At 47.8% G+C, this 21,341-nt stretch overlaps 3 protein-coding genes across 3 annotated transcripts in view; 1 reads left to right on the forward strand and 2 right to left on the reverse strand.

Annotated features, from left to right (window-relative positions):
• Nucleotides 1-18,859, reverse strand: part of LOC144138813 (uncharacterized) — a 45,523-nt gene extending 26,664 nt beyond the window's left edge. Inside the window, exons 1-3 of the mRNA XM_077671290.1 lie at nucleotides 18,660-18,859; nucleotides 9,992-10,134; nucleotides 3,784-4,045 (exon numbers count right to left, since the gene is read on the reverse strand). Coding sequence (XP_077527416.1) covers nucleotides 3,784-4,045; nucleotides 9,992-10,134; nucleotides 18,660-18,751 — 497 coding nt within the window. The 5' untranslated portion in view covers nucleotides 18,752-18,859. The remainder of the gene's footprint in view (nucleotides 1-3,783; nucleotides 4,046-9,991; nucleotides 10,135-18,659) is intronic.
• LOC144138811 (uncharacterized) lies at nucleotides 15,409-18,592 on the reverse strand. The gene is made up of 2 exons (XM_077671288.1): nucleotides 18,168-18,592; nucleotides 15,409-17,534 (listed from the first exon to the last, which is right to left on the reverse strand). Exons 1-2 carry the CDS (start codon nucleotides 18,234-18,236, stop codon nucleotides 15,999-16,001), a joined length of 1,605 nt encoding a protein of 534 aa, XP_077527414.1. The 5' UTR covers nucleotides 18,237-18,592; the 3' UTR covers nucleotides 15,409-15,998.
• Nucleotides 18,860-19,066: 207 nt separating the features above from the next.
• Nucleotides 19,067-21,341, forward strand: part of Ttc26 (tetratricopeptide repeat domain 26) — a 102,770-nt gene continuing 100,495 nt past the window's right edge. The window contains exon 1 of the mRNA XM_077671292.1: nucleotides 19,067-19,197. Within this exon, the coding sequence (XP_077527418.1) occupies nucleotides 19,195-19,197 (3 nt within the window). The 5' untranslated portion in view covers nucleotides 19,067-19,194. The remainder of the gene's footprint in view (nucleotides 19,198-21,341) is intronic.

A 21,341-nucleotide genomic window follows, 5' to 3' on the forward strand; every position in this document is an offset into this window, starting at 1 on the left:
GATGTTGGACTGCGTGAGCGGCGAGCATCATCCCGCGAGAAGCGAGCCCGGAGTGCGAGCTATGCCCTAAGCATCTCCGTCGCATCGAGGTATCATCTTCGTCGTCTTCCTGCATGCTCCGGAGAACCACGGCGATAATATTTTCCACACTTTTATGTACAAAATATGTTGGCAACACATGAGGATATATTTTTTGTAATTCGTCGACGGAAAGTGGGGGTGCGGGTTATGTGCAGGGGCGGATTATAAGCACAAAAATACGAAAATATCAACAAAAATGGCACAATATTCATGCCCCGTCCAACAGGCGAAAAAATGTGCGCACGCTGAAAATCTGCACGTGCTTTTTAAATTACAGCCACGAAGCCCTGAAAGAACCAACAAACAGCTTTTTACAGCACACGAGACACCTTTGTGAATACAGCGGCATGAGAATTTGAGGGAATTTGAGCTTAATTAAATTAGTTCCTTAATTAAGGGATGTACTAATTAGCAGGATGCATTCCTTTGGTAACTCACACAGCCCCATTTCAGCCACGAATCACGCTTTTCTAGCCAAAATAGTGGAGGAAATGTTGAAAGACTGAAATATGGCGTGCTGCAGTGATCTAATATCGGCGGGAGTGGCGTGTTACGGTCAAACGCTAAAGACACAGCTGTCACTGTGATAACTGCACGGCAGCCTCCAAGCGATACGATCAAACAAAACAGCCTGCTTAGTAGTGAAGCAAACTAGTATTTTGCTTTCGTGGCTTTTTTTCTGAGCACCCGTGTGCGGTTCACAGTCTCCTAATACGACTGCTACAACGGGCCCGTGTACCGATGGGCACCACTGCAGGAGACGCAAGAGAGCCAGGCCACTCTGCTCGTTGAAACCACCCGGCCCTAGGAGGGAATTCAGTTCAAACCAATCGACGACTCCCACGAGCTCAACACTACACTTGGGACATCAACTGCGTGCCGCAACCCCACATGACAAGAATTCCTCGGGGAACTTGAGTCTGTACATGCGTGCTTTGAAGGCACAAGCATCGCAATTTCCCCTGGCAACACTTCTGAAAGACTGCTTCAGCTAAGTCTCTCTCTCTGCTTTCGTTTTTTTGCCCTCAGTGGTGCGAATTACCGTATTTACTCGAATCTAACGCCATGCCCTTGCTTGTAACGTGCACTAGACTTCCATTATTTAAAACAAAAATGCAACTTTTTCTCACTTGGAACAAGCAAGGTTTATTCCAAAAGTGGCACGAAATGAAATGTGCCGGTTATTGCCAACAAGACAGTCACCCCGACGACGGTCTGAGGCAGTGCCGTTGCTGCCACGGCAGCTCTGTCGTTACGGGTCTCTGAGCCGCTCGCTGCCGCTGCATGTACTCCGCCAGCGGGTCTTCTATTTGGGGATATCGCCCCCTCTTTGGTCCGCTGAACCCTTTCCGTGTCGCCTTGCTGGCGAAAATTCCTCCCTCTTTCTGTTTGCGCCAGTCCCACACGCTAGTGTCTGAAACACTGAATGCACGTGACGCGGCCCGATTTCCATTGCTTTCCGCGCAAAAGATTACTTTCTTCTTGAACGCAGCGTCGTGGTCAACCTGCCGTGTCTTCGCAGTGGGAAATTCCACGGCAGAAAGAAAAGATAAAAGACTACGCAGACAACAAAGGCAGACATGCGCCGAATAGGAAGCGCTGGCTACGCATTCAGTAGTCAAGCGGCCATCTTGAAACGCCGATAGCGGTACGGCTCCACAGTTTTGAGCCGTACCTGATTGCAACGCGGATGTGATTTTGGGACCTATTTTTTTGGAAAAGAGGTGCACGTTAGATTCGAGTAAATAGGGTACCTTGCCAATGCAGACTACCGGCACTCCACCCCGCCGTTTCCCCAGCATCGGAGGAGTTCCCCGTGGCTGCCGTGTGCCTGTCCTTCTCACGTGCTGTCCCGTTCACCCGTCACGCTGTCACGCGCTAGGCGAACTCGTTCCACTGCTGGCAATGCACTGACGCAACGCGGTTGCGAGCGCACTGGGCTCCCAACCTGTGGCACCCAGGTTCAACTCCTGTGCGGACCTAAAGGTGCTTTTTAAACTCTTTACTGCAGCGGCAGCCTTTTTCTCTACCAGACAACAGCAACAACACTGGTTTTGTTCATTCAAAAGACTTCTCCTATTGCGAATTTCACACAAATGAGACCGATATTGAGAAAAACATCCGAATCACTGGCGACTCCCTAGATCCACTTTCAAGTGATGTCACTACGACGTTGCTGCTATTGGCAGCGGCCACCGACATAAGCCTCCACCAAGAAACACAACTGGGGCGATCATAGTGCGGCCTCCAAGTACCATTTGATTGGGTCACTCGAATGTGAACGTGCAGTTCACGCAGCGATAACCATGTTTTCAGTGATGGCCCACATTATGTCCCTGCATCGCTAAATTTGGAAGGTTTTCAACATTTCTTCTGTGGACTTTTTTTTTTTTTTCGGCCAAGGAAAGAGTTTTCCGCGGCTGGAATGGCGCCAGGCGAGATACGAAAGGCTGCTCCTTTTCAAGCGCAACAAGGTTGTGTTTTCGTTTTCATGGCACTTTTAAGGGGGGGACATGGGTCTTAAAACAAATTCTTTATATACTAAGTAAACTCAGTGAAACTTGCCAGTATTGCTGCTTTTTTTCCCACTGATTTCCCACTGATTCCACTTTTTTTTTGAGTGAATCAATTAGTTCCCGAGATAATTAGACATAATTAGTCCTTTTTGGAGGCATAATAGACAAATCAGTGTCGGTCGTAAAACTGTAATCTTCATATTTTCTGTTGCTGTGAACACTGGTGAATGCACTATAGCAAGTGGTTTTTTGATGCATCACTTGGAACTAATTTTACAGCTCATTAATTAAACTTTGGTGACACCAGTGGCAAGGAACCATTTGGAGTGCCCATTTCAAACACCGAAGTTAAATGCGCTTTAAAATTAGTTCCAAGCAATGAATCAAAAAACCACTTCTTACAGTGCATTCACCACGGTTAATATTATGGGAAAATATAAAGGTTACAGTGCTATGACCAACACTGTTCCATCTATTGTTCCTCCAAAAATGACTAATCATCTCTAATTATCTCGGTAACTATTTGACTTACTGAAAAAATAATGGCACATTTGAAATCACTCGGAAAAAAAGCAGCAAGTCTGGCAAGTTTTGCAGAGTTTACTTAAAAATCAAACGGAATTGTTTTAAGACCCATGTTCCCCCTTAAAGGAGCCATGAAGGGAAAACACAACTTCGTTTAATTTGAAAGAACTAGGATTCAGTATCTCACTCAGCTCCATTACAGCCACAAACGATGTTTTTTAATGAAAAAAAAAAGCAAGAAGTATTTAAAAACTTTCAAATTTTGCGCCACAGTGACGTGTTGCGAGCAAGAATGACGCCATACGGGCCAACAATAAAACATAATTTTCAGTGCGTTAACTGCACGTTAGCATCCCAGTGATGCGGTCAAATGGAACTAGAGGCCCCATCACAGACGTCCTCTTTGCGACAGGTCAGTTAGGCGGCCGCCAATCGCACAAACAAGGTTCTGTGACGTCATAGAAAAGTTGCGGGTAATTGGCTGGGGGGTCGAGACTGCTTCACACGTTGTCTTTAATATATCCGTTATTTGTTTGAATATTGCGATGATATTGGTATCATTGTTATCGGGACTAAGCAGTCTTTCTAATAAGCCCAACTTGTATTTTGTCTTCATGGCTGCTTTAAACAGCCAGAGAGAGGGTGAAGGGTCCGCACTCACTGCCGCTTGCGGGCGCCGTAGTTCTCGTCGATGGCGTCGCCGCCCTTGGGGTCGACCACGGTGCGACCTTCCGCATCGCGGTCGACGCGCACGTTGAACTTGTCCTCGACCGAGGCCTCGGTGAAGGCCCGGCCAGCAAGGTGGTCCAGCCGCTTGAGGAACTGCTCGTCGCTCTCGTTAGGCTGCTGCTCCAGCCGCTCCGGCAGCGGCTTCAGCGGCCGCGTCATGCCCCGCTGCTCCGACTCCATCCGGCACCGCTGGACTGAAGAACAGAGAGAGGGAGCGGGCTCCTTACTGAAAAGGCATCGAGTTTTGCCAGCTTTCACAATCACCCGCTGAAGATTTGGGATGTAGGGGGGAAAAAAGCCCTGGGATCGTGGACTTTCCCTTCAAAGCAGTGCCAGGCTCCGACAAGTATGTTTTCCTATGTGGAGGAGGCATTGGCCCGATTTCCGAATTGTGGATTCTGTGATCCAATCTAATACAGTAAAACCACGTTAAAAGAGACGCTCGAGACACCCGGGAAACGTGTCTGCTGTGAAAAAAGGTCTCCTGTAAGTAAACAAAAGTTCTAAAAATAAAGTCTCAAGACTATTTTGAACCCACCTAGCTTTGTTTGTCACGGTGGCCAATCAGTGGCCTAGTGTGGGATAATTAGTGAGCCATCCTCGCTCTCAAATTGTGACGTCCCTGTTGTGGGAGGGGTTTTAGGGGTAAAACGGAGGAGTTTGATGTTTCGAGAGAGGGGCAACAGGAGAGGAGAGCATTGAGCCCCGCTCGACGCGGGCCTTGCCCGAACTCTTGTATGCGATCACGAACCTTGAGAGTTGTAGATAGGTAGTGTAAATAAATTGTGCATATTGTACACCTTGCTTCTTAGAGTAGACCGTCGTCGGCTACGTGCCGTCAACCACGATCCATCGTTTCGGCGATCATCACTTCGATCATCGAATTTGGCCGACCGATCCACCCTTGAATTTAACTCGCCCCTACAGCATGGGCCCAGTTACCCTTCAGGAAGGAACTGGCCGAGTTTTGCAATGCCCGGTTCTCCGTTCATTGTACCTTTGGGTGGAGTCTGTAATTATATCTCTCAGCAAAGCCTGAATTACGAAAAATAATAATAATAAAAAACCTCGATATTAACGTTTACCCTGATATGTAGGGTTCCCACTGCCCTCCGATACACCGTGAAATCACGATGTTTTTGTTTGATAGGCCCAAGGTTTTCACCGAGCATTCCCACTATGCTTTTGCAATGCAAAAGAAAGAAGAAACGAAGTTTGATAAATGAACAAAGCCATGTTCAGTGAGCTGGTGCTCGACAGCATAGCAAATCCCTCAGAGACGTACTGGACCTAGACAAACCACAGTCATGGCACAAAATGCACTGACAACTTAGGCAAATACAGCAATTGGCAGCGATATCACCTTCTCACCAATTTTTTTTTTCTCATTAATTTTAATTTGTACGGCATGTGAACACTTGCTTCTTTAAGTGAATAATGTGACATTCGAGAATGCAAATGGTCAGTTGTTTCGACAAGATCAGATATGTAAAACTGTGCATAGCTGAAAATAAAATATGCCCCGATAACAAAAAAAAAAAAAAAAGGGAAAGATATACTTTCTGCAATGGGTTATTTTAAACAGTTGGGCGCCGAATGTGTAGAACTTCGATCAGCTCGTGCCGTAACTAGGTGCCGGCTGCCTTCGCCTACAGCAACTGGCTTTCCCACAATACGCCAGTGACGCGCAGTGAACCAGCGAAGGAGAGATGCGCATGGAGATTTCGACTCCTTGGCATTGGGCCAACCCGACCTTGGATAAAACTGCCTGGCTGCGTGCCGACATAGTACCCAGGATTCCCAATGAAATGATGCAGAAATTGGCTCTTATTTTCTTGGCGAAGCTACGGTGCTTATTGAGCATGCTTATGGGGGAACATGGCGCTTAAAACAATTTCTTTTAATTGTTACGTAAACTCTGTGAAATTTGCCATTATTGCTGCTTTTTTCCCACTGATTTCAAATATGGCATTATTTTTTGAGCGAGTCAATTAGTTCCCAAGGTAATTAGAGGTAATTAGCCGTTTTTGGAGGGACAATATACAAAACCACGTCAGCCAGAAAACTGTAATCTTTATGTTTTCCAGTACTAGGAACCCTGGTGAGTGAATTGTTTTTTGATGCACCACTTGGAACTAATTTTACACTTCATTAAACTTCGGTGTTTGAAATGGGCATTCGAAATGGTTCCTTGCCACTGGTGCCACCAAAGTTTAATGTGCTGCAAAATTAGTTCCAAGTGATGCATCAAAAAAAAAAAAAAAAGATCCTCTTACTGCACTCACCAGGGTTCATAGTATTGGAAAATGTAAAGATTACAGTTTTATGGCTAGCACTGCTTTGTCAGCCGTTTCTCCAAAAATAGGCAATTGTCTCTCATTATTCTCGGAACTAATTGACTCACTCAAAAAGTAATGTCATATTTGAAATCAGTGGAAAAAAAAGCAGCAATACTGGCAAGTTTCACAGAGTTTACTTCACAATTAAAGGAAGCTGTTTTAAGAGCAGTGTCCCATCCCTTAATCCCACACTAGGGCCAATTTCACTTGCAGCTATTTTGTACCTGTTTATTTTAGGTATGAAACATCCTTCGCATAACCTGGATTTAAGATCACATGCATAAGAATTTGATGTTTGTGGTCCAAGAGTTTCGTAAAGATACACTTCGTGCATTTTGACTTCCTAGCGCTGCGAGCAAGTGCAGAGAGGGCATCACGCAAACCACGCCATCCGGGCATGCCGACGGGAGTTTAAAGATCAGGCAAATTTGTCGTGCCTTGCAAATCCACGGTAGAAAGGCGTTGGATAGCCTGTACTGGACAGGTAAGTGCAAAGTTGCTTCCCCACACCCACAATTTGAGGTGAACGGTTTCTGCACCTCTCGCACACATCTCTGCAGTAGCGATAACATTTTTAACGGACGGACGACAGCGGAGTGTTGTACATCCAAGAAGAAAGTCCAGCTCTGCCGTGACGTAACCATCAATTTCCTGTTTTCCCCAGGGGCGTTGTTTTGAAATAAACCGACTAGTAATCAAGCAGTTTTATCGTTGACCCAACACTCATCACACGGTGAACACGCGCTTCCCCAACATGGATTGCCCCAGAGATCTTCAATATACGGACCAGTTGTGAAACTCTGCTCCGGAATCCGGGCCGTGCGAGCACTTGTGTGTGAAGCTGAGGGGCCAGTGTACTGGCAAGGTACCTGGGAGACAGGAACTGAACTCGCGCACTTACATTTACTTAAAGGCGGCAGGTGGGCCTTCAGGGTCGAAAAACGGTCAAAAATTCGTTTTCTGAAAAATGGCATTTTCGGCATCCACGGCCATTTTTCTATCACTCTGCAAACTTCCTCAGCATAAGGCACCATATTTTATTGTAAACAGCATTTCGAAGTGCACTCTATGGCTGAGTTCGCGCAGATTTCAATCGCAAAACGGCAATTTTCTTGCAATTCGAAGCTAGCATTTCGCCCTCAGATATCTCGGCACCTGGAGCATAGTAAATAAATAAAATAGCTCTAAGACCAGTCTGCCCCCTTAATAACACAACCTAATAAAACAGAGCTTGCTTTTCGAATGAGGAAACGTTAAACCCGGTCGTGACTGCTTGCGTTTCCATGGTTTTTCTTTTCTGCCTTACGGCAGCCGCTGCAAGGTCTTCAATACTACTTCAACTTTGTGCTGACCGATGACATGCTGGTCAACCTGCCCCACGCTCGCCCATTGGGCCCAGCACAAGGGGGCGACTGTGGACCGGTCTATGTAACGAAGACGTTGCGGCAATTAAGCTTGACGTAACGTATTCGCTACGCTGACGAGTCTTTGCTTTCTTCAACTTTTTTTAAAAATCGGCTTGGAAAGTGCACTAATTTAGCTAATTTCGCCCTCACCGCAAACTACCGTGCGTTTCCACCTGTGAGTGCAGTATCGGTTAGGTGCGAGGCCTGCCTGTCGGCGTGCAGTCGCGCATCTCCACTGCAATCTCTGGCGTCAGTTCGTCGGTGACGAGTTCTGCCGCCAGAAACTTCTCAAGATTAGCTCACAATTTCAAGTGCTGTCTCCGCCGGTGAGAAAGAAGAATGTTGCCACCCGTTACAGTATCCAAGCTAGCACCCTCTCGCTGATTTTGAGTGCGGAAAAGCGCATCAAATTCATCAAATTCACAAAAAGGCTTATTTTACCCTAAGTTTGGCCCTTGAAACCCGTTAATTAAGGCACCGAGAGGTGTCAAAGGACAAAAAAAGTGGTACCTAAGTAACATTTGGGAACACAAAGGTAAGCGATCTTGCTACTTTGGATTGCCGTGTAGTGGCTAAGCTCGTAAGAAAGCAGCCGACACAAATCCCACCATTTCCATTGTGAAATAAACCATTCAAGAGTGAGTTCACGGTAAGCGATGTCTAGCATTTTTGTTTCGTTTTGGCTTCTTTCACGCGAGTCTTTATAAGGGGGCACCTGGGTCTTTGGGACCAAAAAATTGCCCAAAAAAGCATTTTTCTAGGTATCACTTTTCTCTTGATTTGCACAGTGTTTCCTCCTAAAATTTCAAACAGTAGCAGGTACTTATAAAAGCCATATAGGCCCAATTTCAACAACGAAACAGCAATTTTTCCGTAATTCCCTACTTTCTCACCAAGAGTGGTATGGCAGTGATACAAAATTCTCCAGAGGATAATTTCATTTGCACTGTGAGGGTGAACGTTTAAACTGTGCGATATGGGAAGCAGATTTTGCATTTTGTGTTTCAGTAGTTGTTTAATTAGCATCATCTTTAATTGGTTAGCAGGAGTACTTCAAACTTAGAAGTTAGCACTCATGTAAACATGTATGTGATTGCAAAACAAAAAAAAAACTGCTTCCCACGTTTCCTTCTACACAACTTCTGGTATCTTGTATTCATGTCTTGCTGGTAATCTTTTGTCGAATAGTTTTTTTTCTACTGTTCCCAAGAACAATCACGAAAGTTTTTTAATTAACTCTGAAACCAGTTACCTCACATCAAAACTAATCAGATATTTGAAATCAGCTAAAAAAAAAACTGAACAAGCCCGTAAAGTTTCATCAACATTGGTTGGAAAGCAAGAAAAAAAGTTTCCAAGACCAGTGTGCCCCCTTAACTCGAAACCTGAATGCAAAGAAAACCTCCAAGTAACGAAAAATCGGCAATTCTTGTCAGCTTCGTTAAATCCAGGTTTAACTGTAGTTCAGAATGCCTCTCCAAACAATGCGTGCCATCGTTGTTTTCCCGCGAGGTAGTTGCAGAACAGAAAGGGAGGCACAGTCGCGCAAGTGTTGCAATCACCTGGCTTCGCAAACGTCGGATCAAGCCTAAAGAAAACCGAGCGACGACCGGCACGGGCAAGTTTGCGATAACTCAGCTGCCTTGGCACGTCTCGCCACAGCACAGCCTCAGGCGACTGAACAGATGCAAAGAAACATATTCCCACAAGGCACACGCAGTACAGTACTTTTAAGAGGCCATGAGGACAAAATATGAGGACAACTTGGTTCGACGTGAACGAACTAGCGCCTTGTGCGACTTAATGAGCTCCTAACAAAGCCATGAAAGATACTTTCTCAGCTGCAAAAATGCAAGGAACACTGAAAGACTGTCAAATTTTGCGCTGCAGTGACGTATTATGGGGAGGGTATGACGTAATGTGGGTGAGCACTAAAAATACAGTTATCACCATGTTCACTGCACGTTAGCATTCAAGTGATGCGATCAGACGGAACTAGAGGCCTCACCGCCACAATAGCCCAGTCACATTTCTCCGCAGTGGCCCACACGTTGGTGGCCGCCAACCGCACAACCGAGACTCCGTGCCGTCAGAGAAATCACCGGAAAGTTGCTGGGAAGGCACGCTTTCTCTAATCTCCAATCCATTTTCTCTAATATCTCAATTATTCGTTTGAAGCCGGTGATAAAACTAGTATCACTGTTATCCAAACAAAGTTGTCTTATTAATAAGCCAAACTTGTCTTCACGGCCCGTTTTAAAGCTCACCACACACTTGCAAGCACCCCTCCAGTAAAGAGCGGTGTTACGAAGGCCCTCGTCCGCACTTCTTCTTGCAGTGCACCCACAACAACGGCCTGCATTCGAGCACCACTTGGGGGCGTGCGCTCACTCACCCGAGATGAGGTTCTTCGAGGCAAAGCGTTTGCCGCGCTTCCTCCTGGGCTTCTCGTCATCGTCGTCGGCACTCTCGAAGAGCATCTTCACGCCGCGCGGAACTTCCTGCTCCAAGCTCTTTGGGGGCCGGTTCGCTCGGGGGCTGCAGCGTTAAGAAAACACACAAGCGAGAACTTCTATTAACCCCCTAAGGGTTAACATTTTCGTTCAGAAAAATTATCCTCCCGAAACTGTCCATTTTTAAAGTGCAGCTTTCTATGCTTTACACTTGGCATCCGATGTCCCTGCATAACGCACTGCAGTAAGGCCAACTTTACACAATGGGCTTCGCAAAACGACGATGACTGTAAGCGAAGGCACATCACGTGCTTCAAGAAAAAAAAAAAAAATGGCCGCGAATATGCTCCTTTCATTGCAAATGTTGACAAACGACGATAGTCACGATGATAGCCTACGTCAATGCCTTCCTTGTCTTTCCCGCTCAGCTCTCATGATGTCCCTCTCCCGTCTCGCTCCTCCCAAGATAACATGCTAGAGGTTCGCTCAGGTCAATTTAAATTTACCGCTTTCCACTGCTCCAGGTCCGGCGCCTCGATGGCAGCGCTGCCGCATGGCGGAGACGCACGTGAATCGAAACACCGTACTGAAGCGTTTATAAACCTGCGTTGCCCACTCCACGTGAGTTCCAAACAGAGCGTGGAACCTATTTAGTGGAACCTTTCATTACTGTTGCAGTTTCACTTCTTAAACTGCTGCCAGGAGCTATTATAGTGGCACAGGCAACAGCAGGGAATGGAGTGAATTTTTTTGTGTAGAATTTCATTAGCTATCACAAAAACCAAGCATCTATGAAATTTATTGAAGGAACACTGCAAATATCACTTATGCAATAATCTCCTGCCTTATAATTGCATATTGTCTTGTTCTTGTTCAGCAATGTTGACAAGTATGAACATTGCCACGTTCAACAATGTTGACAAGTATAAACATTGCCACAAGACTCACACGTTTAGATTTGGCTGTGGGTATATAAAACTATTGCGCAGCTTGTGTTTCCCTTTGGCCAGATGGCTGAATCGAGTTGCAGACAGACAGACTATCGTCTTTAAAAAACACTTCCTGTGGTCGCAATCCGACCTGGGCCTCTCGCGTTAAGCCGACGTCTATCCGGCTGTGCCATTCCGACATAGTCAAAGTAGTTCGGATTTTCGACTGACTTTGACCGCAAGTTGCACGGCAGAAAGCTTTTTACATTTTAACCATCTTTCTCTTTGAAAAGGCACCTTGATATTTTTTTTATTGCTCGTTTCAAATCTTACGAGAGCGCAACTACTATATGTTGAAAAAATATTTGCACCGCATACTAGATCAAATCAACATAGCACATAGTTTATTACTGAACACTGCAGAAGAAGCCAGCTGCAAATAAAATACAAACCACAGAAACAAGACTCCCAAACGCCTGATAATTTTTCATGGGTGCAGGGTAATCAACCTGCGGCTCTCCCACTCAGCAAACTTCGAGAGTGTGCTCTAACTTTCCAAGCAGGGAATGACTCAGGGTGGCTGACAAGCGCTATGAATGTTCGCCGCCGACAGAACTGCTTAGTATAGCGTCGTGGCACCGTTTTTGACTTTCGGACACAAGATAAACAACATTCGAATCCTCTATATTGGAACAAGACGACAAATAGGAAGAGCTTCTTTTCTCGTGTTGGCAGGCCAGCTATGCATGTGTAGCCGCCACCGGACACCCCGTTTCTTCCGCGTCTTTGCCCACTTGGCTGCCAAAAGCATCCCAAGGGGCAAAAATCGTTCACCAATTGCGTCAAGCAAAGCAGGAAGGGGTACGGTGCACGCCTCGTCACAGCTTTGTCTCCAGTGGGCGCAAATGCACACCAACAACAACGGCACGCACCATGCAGCTCTGAACGATCACCAAAGCGAGAGGAGACGCACTGCACTGACACTCTACCTGCTGCCTGGTGATGCGTGCCTGAGCGCAGTTCCACAGACCGTACCGTATTTCAGTGCGTATAACCCGCACCAAAAAGGCAGAAATTTCAGTGGCAAAGTAGGGGTGCAAATAATACACGGGGTTTTTTCCTTTAGTGGAGCTTCACGGCAATTAGTGTTGTGCCGTGAAGCTGTACTTTCCTGTATAAAATGTGCGGGTAATACACACGGATTTTTTTTCTTTCCGGGCAAGCTGAAATTGGGGGTGCGGATTATATGCAGGGGCGGGTTATACGCGCCAAAATACGGTACCCTCCGAGCCCAATTAAGCAAATTCAAACTGGGGTTTCAATGGGGCCATGAAGACGAAGTTTGGTTCATTTTAAAAAGACTGCCTTGCACCGATAACGACGACAAAAATTTTATCCCGAAATTCAAACGAATACTGGAAATAAACTGGAGAAGCAGTGCAGACTCCCAAGCCACCATCAGGGGATTTCTCAATGGCATCACAGTATCTCGTCTGGGCAATCAGAAGCCCCCGACCTCAGCCACCACCACCAAGAAATATGACTGGGCGACCGTGGTAGTAAGGCTTCTAGTTGCATTCATCATCATCACCACCACCACCAGCCTATCTACACCCACTGCAGGGCAAAGGCCTCTCCCATTAATCTCCAATTATTCCGGTCCTGTGCTAAATGAGACCAATTTATCCCCGCAAACTTCTTGATCTCATCTGCCCATCTAACTTTCTGCCGCCCCCTGCAACGCTTGCCTTCTCTAGGGATCCACTCTGTTACCCTTAATGACCAGCGGTTATCTTCCCTTCGCATTGCATGCCCTGCCCACGTCCATTTCTTCTTCTTAATTTCTACTAACATGTCCTTAACACACGTTTGTTCCCTGACCCAATCCGCTCTCTTCTGGCCCCTTAATGTTACACCTATCGTCTTCCGTTTCATTGCCCGCTGAGTCGTCCTCAATTTAGGTTGAGCCCTCTTAGTGATTCCTCAAGTTTCTGCCCTGTAGGTGAGTACCGGTAAGATGCAGCTGTCATACACTTTCTTCTTCAGGGACAACGGTAGGCTGCCATTCATTATCTGAGAATGCCTACCGTACGCACTAGTTGCGTTTGATCGTATCCAAACAAACGCTAACATGTAGGCAACACACTATCTTTAAGCGCTGGCCCATATCATTTCACTCTTGGCCACAAGACGTCACTGCAATGCGAAATTTGAATGTTTTTCAGCATTTCCTCCGTTTTTTCTGTGAATAAACCACTTTCCATGGCTGTAATGTTTCCAAGTGAGTTATACCCAACGCTTGTTTCAAATCGACCAAAGATTTATTTCGCCGATTATGGCTCTTTTAAATAACAGCAGCGTGTCAGGTGGGAGGCATGCCATAGTGGAGGGCTATGGATTACTCCACCTCGGGACCTAAATTCGAGACTATGAATACTCGAAGTCGGGCACTTTTCCCGAACCACTCCACGGGCATGCGAGTCTAACCGGCTCTTGAACTTGCACTGAACGTCGTCAAGAAATCTACCATATCCAAGTCTTCCCAACCTACTGCATGCCTGACTAAATTCCGTTGTGTTGGCAAACACAGCCTTCGAAGGGGCATTTAAACCACAGCAAAGGCACTACCAGGATAACAGCCACTCCCCTACCGTCCTCAAAGCTTCAGCACCAAGTTATAGCCCCACCATGCGGCAAATCTAATCCCATTTACAGCGAATGTCATTGGCTGTACATGCTGTTTGTCTGGTGCTACAAGAGAATACATAATGAAATTTAACGCAAATGGCATTCGGCGAGTGAACGAGTTCGGGGACCACATTCGCTTCCAAACTGAATGAGTAGCACTAAACAGAGAATTCTTATAACAAACTGAAGCGCACTTTGTCTGAAAAGTATCAGAAATTCAATATTAAACACTGAAAGTTGTTTCATACAGATTAAGAAAAAAAGCACCTTACACGTTTGCAAAGCTCCTCCATGTATTACGCTGCTAACCGGATAGCATTTGTTACTTGTCTCGGCTTGTGATGTGACTGTTACCTAAAGTAGAGCTGCACCTTTTAACAACGCAACTAATGTTGCTGGCTGTAATGTGTGCGGTGTCAAAAAAATCAGGTCATAGTTACTCTTGCCGTTTACCGCGCACATGCTTCACGAGGAGTGCCCGGCGTCGTCCAGGCTTGCGCAGGGCAATCGCAAAAAAAATATCAAGAGAAAACAGTTCACGTGCGTCGGCGCCTCAAGGGGGGGAGCGCAGGACATCCCGCGGCATAGACGCCTAGTTCGCAAAGCCGGTTAACACTGGTTGTAGCACACGCTGACGTGTCCCGCTTTGGGAGAAATGTGAAAGCCTGCAGACAAAACAATCCGGGCCCGCCAGTCATGCACGGGGAAGACGACGATTTAGATGAATATGACGATAACTAGTAACACCACAGTGAAAAGTGATGACAGAACATGCAAAAAAAATAATTTCAATCCTAATGCAATGCGTGCTGGTGTTCCCTTCAGTGGTTACATAGAAACCTTTTAGCTTCGCTGTGGTTCAAGCCTTGCGCGACTTAGCGCAAGCTTTGACTGTTCTTTTTTTTTTTTTTAGATGCGGCGCATCTCTTGCTCTGAGGCATGTCCCTCCTGCGTCGTCGTCGGCGGCGTCCGTCCGCAGCCCTCCTCCGTTCGCCTCTCCCACAGCTGTGTGCAACACTCTCACTCCGGCGCATTAAGATAACGACAGCTGGCGCACGCTTCGCTGCGTTAGCAGCTGCTCCAGTGCGCATACTCTCCTCCACGGTCTCCTCTCCTTCAAGCGCTGTGAATATAAAGTGGGTATCGCACTAGGTGGTGGCCGCTAAAACACGTGTGCTCTCTCATTTCGCGTATGCATGTGCATGAAAATGTAAAATTAGCTCCATCTTCCCGTGTATGAGAACATCCGCATGTGATGGAAGGCATCCTACGCATTCAAAATACGTTTCACGCGATGTAGAGAATCAACCCAATGGAAACGGCAATTGAACCCCCAGATGCGCCGAATCACACCAGGGTTCTTTTGCAGGGAGATGGAGGCAATTTTTTCATCTATGAAGTAAATTTGTTTCTTTTAAGAAAGTAAAAGGTTTAAAAACAGTATGCACACATTTATGTTATCTTGCAGTTCTGCAAGCTTCTTAATCGTATCTGCTAACGTTATCAAAAGACAATTACTTTGCCATGCCGACCCACCCAGCCAAACAGAATGACATTTATCGCTAATGTCATTCGCTTTGAACAATGTTGTGTGACAGCAGTATTAGTCACTTGTGATCTTCTGCAAGTTTTCTGATTTGCGATGAAGACGAAGGTTGAGCACACACAGACTTGCGCACGACATTCACAAGCAAGACAAGATCATTTTTCAGGAACATATGGAAGCCTGGGCTGCAAGAATGCACTGCAAGAGGACTAGATAGGCAGGCTTGCAGCATTTAGTGGTTGGTGCATACAGGGTGCCCATGTTCAGTTGCAGAAACGCAGGTTTCTTGAAATGCTTGAAAACGTTTGTGCTGCAACCAGAGTTACTCAATGTACAGCAGCTGCGAAACTCGGCATAGGCCCCTTACATCAATAAGCACTTAGCGATTGGTCCCCTGCGCTTGGGCAAACAGGTTCAAGCACGGGGAAAGTTGAACAATCTGTCGTCTGCCGACAAAGTTTTTTACGCATACCTCGTGGCATAGTTATGCAGCGTGGCTTAGAAACCACACAGGCTTCGTAATGAAGGAATTCAAGACGACACAAGTGGGCCAGTTGCTTGGCCCGGTTTAGTAAGTGTTTCTCGGTGAAGTGTGAGAGCTGGCCGGGTTTGTGTTGAATCCTGCTTTATTCGCACGCAGTCCAAAGGGAATGCGCCAAACCTGGTCTCCCACTCTGGACATCACAGCCCTAACAAACACCGGGAAGTAACGCAGCAACAGGGAGGCATATATTACTGTAGTGAAGCCATCACAGGCTGTTTGGCATCTTTAGAGTCAGTCTCGGTCTACTTGTCGGGGCAGAGAAAGGGGCTCTGGAAGTGAGTCAGCACCACACCTACGGCCAGCAGTTCTCTCCCCACCGGGAGAAGGGAGGTGGGGAGGGGCCGGTCAAACAGGCGCCAGTTCCTTATCCTGGGAACCCCGCGTTCCACCTCCGCACACAAGTTCGCAATGTCGCCACTCTTTAACGACGGCCCACCGTCAAACCGCTCTCGCCCCAGCCGCCGAGCGGCTTCCTCCGGTACACCCATTTCGCACAGAATGCCTTCGACGACCAAAGCGTCTGCCGCTTCGTGGTCGCCGTCGCGGCCGATGAGTGTCTCGGCCGACACCACGTCCATGGGCGGGCACACGAAGATGGTGGCGCTGTCGGGGGACACGGACGTCAGCACCGTGCCGCTGTCCGACAGACAGCTCGAGGTCGGTCGACACTCCACGACAGCGGGGGAATCGGGCCGAAGTCGGTGCAGGCGGGAGTAGATGTAGGCGACCCAAGTCTTGCACACTCGGGAGACGGCGGCCGTCGACACGTTGAAGCGGACGGACAGGTCGTGCTGGTGCAAACCCAGGCGCAGCCACACCAGGAGCAAGAAGAGCTCGTCCTGAACACCAAGCTGCCTCGGCCGCCCTGGCTTCCCACTTCCTGCACTCACCGACGCCTTCATGTTCTCGCCACGCGAACCAGGGTTCAAGAGCTGGAGCAGCTCTTGAAAAGCCTCGTAGTCCAAGAGGCCCGTGTAGAACTGGATGTCCTTGGGGCTGTATTGGAAGGTGTGGATCGAGAAGTTCTGCTCACGGCACTTCTTCTCAAGCCGCTCGCACCGTTCCTCCAGCAGCTTCACCGTGGCCTCCAGGTGGTGGTTCCGGTCCTTGAGCTCCCTCACCTCCTGCCGGAAGCCTTCCAGGAGGCGGTTCAGGCGGCTCACGTCCTGCTCCAGCTCCGAAGCACAACTCCGCAGCTCGCCCTCCTCCAGCGCTCCATCGCTGGGGACATCGTCGTCCACAGCTGTACTGTCCGGCGGATCGGCGGGAACCTCCATGTCGGAGTTGGAGGCGGAGTCGTCACCGCCGCACTCAAGCACAACACTGACTGGGCAGCGAGGCGGGCTAGGCTGGCGCTCCTCCAGCCGCCTGCAGTACGTATGCACCGGATCCACACAAGGCTCTGGCTCGGGCTCTGGCTCAGGCTCTGGCTCGTCTTCACATCCGGCTGTCACGCTTGCGTCGGGGACCGCTGCGTCACTGCCTCCATGATCCAGCAAACCCAAGACCTGCCCCAACTGCGCTGTTTGGAGCTCAGAGCTCGTTTCAACCATGTCTTCAAACTTGAATATCTTCCCACCGAACACAGTGGGAACACTGCCTTCCTTGAGGTAACGGCGGCCACTTGCGTAGCCGTGGAAGAAGTCGGTCGCTTCGAAGTGCTTCGAGCACAGCTTCGAGTTTGGGCTCAGCTTGAGCTCCTTGCTGTCGCTCCTCATGATGGCTGCCACCCATTTTCGCAGCAGCTGCTCGTCCCGCGGAAGGCTAAAGTATGAGAGCTGGAAAATGAGAAATACGTGACGGCACAGGTTGAGTGGCACGGTTCAGACACTCTTATCGCTCGTATCGCGTGATTTGAAGCAGACGAACTGTTCGTTCAACCTAGAATACCTCAAACCCCAATTTAACGAAATCCTGTACGCAACGCACGTGTTAGAAATGCTAGATTTTTTTTTTTACGACTTCATTTGAAACCAAAATAATGGCAACGCAGTTTTGATTTCTCGAGAATGCTCGAGGGATCGACAGGTCTGAACACGTGATATATATATTTTTTTGTCATGTCTGCAAGCCAACGGCTTCCATGAAGCCAAAACAGTTAAAGCTAAGATCGAAGCGTCCGAAGGATTGGGGGTCAAACAGACGGTATGCCATAACACCCCCCCCCCCCCCCTCCCATCCACCTAGTATGTACCGTTACGGTGATACGCCTGCGCACTCACTCTTCCACCCGCGTTCGCCACAGGTTTTCTTCAACTTCTTTTTCACCCATTCGTTCACTGCTCTCAATCAGCGACCTTCCAACTGCCCAGCTGACACTTCGCTTCGACCGTGACACATTCACGGCGAAATAAGCGACGCTCGTACAAGCGCTCATTTCAACGCGAATAAGCGTAGAAAACAGAGCTCACCTTGCTGCCGTCTTCGTCGGGAATGCCCTGCACGTGCCGGCACGACGGCACGACACAGACGACGGGCATGCTTGAAAAGAGCGGGCGACTTGGCGAAAAAACCTCCGCCGCCGACGCACGGGCGGATGCGTAATGGCGGACTACGATGTGGCGGACCCGTCGCTTGACAGGCCGTTCGCTAGATGGCGCGCACTTTCATACTGGAATTCAAACTCACTTTCAAAACACCAAGTATCTATCCATCCGAATCTACCAGCGACGGAAATGTAGGCAATGTAGGCAAATTAGGCGACGTATGTAGGCAAAGTAGGCGACGTAGCGCGACAAATCGCGCTGTCCGATTAGTAACAAAGCGAGGTCTCAACTTTAAACGTCGTAGACAGGTTTCAACAGTCGTTCATTCCAACTGGGCTTCAAACCACCCGAACAGCAACATAACGGCGTGCCAGACTGGAACCGCGTCGGATGACGCCGCTGCAACCAAACACTCACTCAATTGGCTTGGCGGCGCCGGCATCCTTACGGAACGGGTCGACGGATTTTAACTTCTTATGCCGACGGCTCTTGGGGATCCGACGGCCCATTGTGAGATACTGGAAAATCCGGCAGTAAAGAAAGAACTACTGAAGACGGCACATAACACGTGCGACGAGTATGATCGACCGATTCACCAGCGTGATGTAAACACGAAGCCCAGACCCATTACCGTATCTGCTATTGCTTTATTTCGTGCAAAATAATAACAGACAAGTTAGACTTTAAAATAAAGTATTTTATTAGTACTATTAATTTGTTTTATGGATTCTTTGAAGTGTTTGCCTGTCATATTTTTAATGTCACCGGCGCAGGCGTCACAGACGGTCTTGTCGTCTGCTACCATGGCGACGGTACCCGCCGAGAGTACACATACGTGAGGCGGGTTTCGTACCTTGGAGAATACTTTAAAGATTAGCACGCCAACTGGTTCTTAGCACAGCATCTACTGTAAAACTAGTACTTCGGACTGGCTGAATAAAGCACCGTCAAAATGGTGAGTAACTAAGCATGCGGTTCTTGAAAATAACGTGCGGTTAACAGCTGCTTCTGCCAGTACGTACGTTATCCAGGCAAACGCGCATCCCGGAATTCATGGGAGGGGGGGGGGGGGGGGGGGGGAGAGAGAGAGCAAAAAAAGAACGGAAGTTCAATTGTGGGCAGCTCTGGTATTTCTGAAAAGACTTAATAAAAGCTCTGTGCCTGAAACTTCGTTACCGGCGCCTGCACGCGATTCTTCCTGGCAGGGTAACCAAATGTTTTTATAGGGAAACACTGTTGCGCCTAGGTGACTATCCTATACTGTCATTGGTTATTCGGAAATGCCCTCGACATAAATCGATGTTACTAGAAGCGAGAGCGCAACAGATCTAATATATTGCGATTGGCCGATTCGCTGCAGGTGGCCTGCATATGAAATTATAATGCCTAATTTTGTCGCAATCTGCCTTTATATGTTAAATTCATTTTACTCTGGAGCGAATCCTTCGGCATTTGCCTGCTTTGCACCTCATTATCTAGTGCCGTGATCAATGATGCACAAGCATATATGTTTGTCAGCTGCCACAAGCATGTTTGTCAAGCATGTTTGTTGGCTTTCTTGCAGTTGTAAAGTTGGCTTTCTTGCAGTGCGTCTTCGACGCGACATACGCCATCAAAGAGTGCGTCGAAAACTCTTGCAGTTGGCTTTCCTGCAGGGCGTCGAAGACGCACTGCAGGAAAGTCAACTTTTTTTGATAGTGAGTGAAGTAAAAAAAAAAATCTTGCGCCCAAACGACGACGTGGTTGAACGCGAAGCATCCTCGTGAGCTATTCCTTGGTCGCCATCTGTGGACTTTGACTCGCACGCAGTTTGGTCTTGTGATCGAAGCGCGGCTTTGACTTTGACTTGAGAGTGGATTTTGACAAGCAGACGCGGTTTAGACTTTGACGTTGAACCTTGATTTCGACTCGCACGCAGTTTGGACTTTCGATCGCCGTGGCTCTGGGACCCTTCTCCGTGGAGTGAACTTAGTTCACTCTACTCCTCCAATTGGCTTCGCACGACGAATTACCGTCGAGACGGAGGGGGCGCGATTTTCCTGTCTAATTGTGCACGTCCATGCAGACTGCTCATACCGTGTCATAGGGTGGCGAATTATGATAGAGGTCGACTTCATAATGTCAGGTTCGGACTTGGGGAAGCGTTTCTTTCTTGAGGCGCTGAAACGATAATCATCATCGTCAGAGAAAGTTGGCTTCTCTGCAGAGTTTTGTCATCTGAGTTTGGATTTTGACTCGTGGAGCTTTGGCCTTAATTCTCACGCAATTTGGACTTTTGGTCGAAGCGGCTTTGACTTTGAACCCTCACCGTTTTATTTTGCACGAAGAAATCTTTGCGTTCAACCATCAACGCTGATGCTTGGGCGGGTCGATGGTGTTCGATATTCTTAAATTCACAGCGCAAACAACAACCAGAGACGACAATGAGAGAAGACACAGAGGCGATGACTTATTTCCTGAGCCTCAATAATTTTCCTTGTCAGTTCTTGCTTATTTTTATACGATATTGCAGTGTTATAAGCGTGCCGCTTTGAGTGTTGTTGTTTCTGCTCCTGGTAAACTTAATTTCGAGACTTAATTTGTAGACATGAAAGCACCTCTAATTCTACAATTTGAAGGAAGAAGCATCAACGACACCCATCCCATGTGCAACATCCCATCCCATCCCATGTGCAACCCATCCCATGTTCATCCCATGTGCAACAAACGTATAGTTTAGAGTATCCCTAGCTTTTATTGTGTGGCAGAGACTATATCGGGAAAACGTACGTGGGTATGTGTTACTGATAGGCTAAAGGAACACGGTTACAACGCGGAAAAGTGCAAAAGCAGTCATCTAGGAGTACATTGTAGAGACACCCGCCGCGGTGGCTCAGTGGCTAAGGCGTTGCGCTTCTGAGCACGAGGACGCGGGTTCGATTCCCGGCCATTGCCAAATTGAACGGGGGCAATTGCCAAATTGAAAAGCGCAGATACAAGGATAGATCCTATAGGGACGCCCCTGTCCAGGTAGTAGGTCTTGGGGCTCCATTCCGGGTGCGTGGCGCTTAGACGTAAGGAGCGGTTGTCTAGAAAGGGCCGGCTCTGGTTATGGGCTCA

The sequence above is a fragment of the Haemaphysalis longicornis genome, unplaced genomic scaffold (genome assembly GCF_048455015.1).
Source record: "Haemaphysalis longicornis isolate Haplotype H1 unplaced genomic scaffold, Haemaphysalis longicornis Haplotype H1 scaffold_5, whole genome shotgun sequence".
In the NCBI taxonomy this organism is placed as follows: domain Eukaryota; kingdom Metazoa; phylum Arthropoda; class Arachnida; order Ixodida; family Ixodidae; genus Haemaphysalis; species Haemaphysalis longicornis.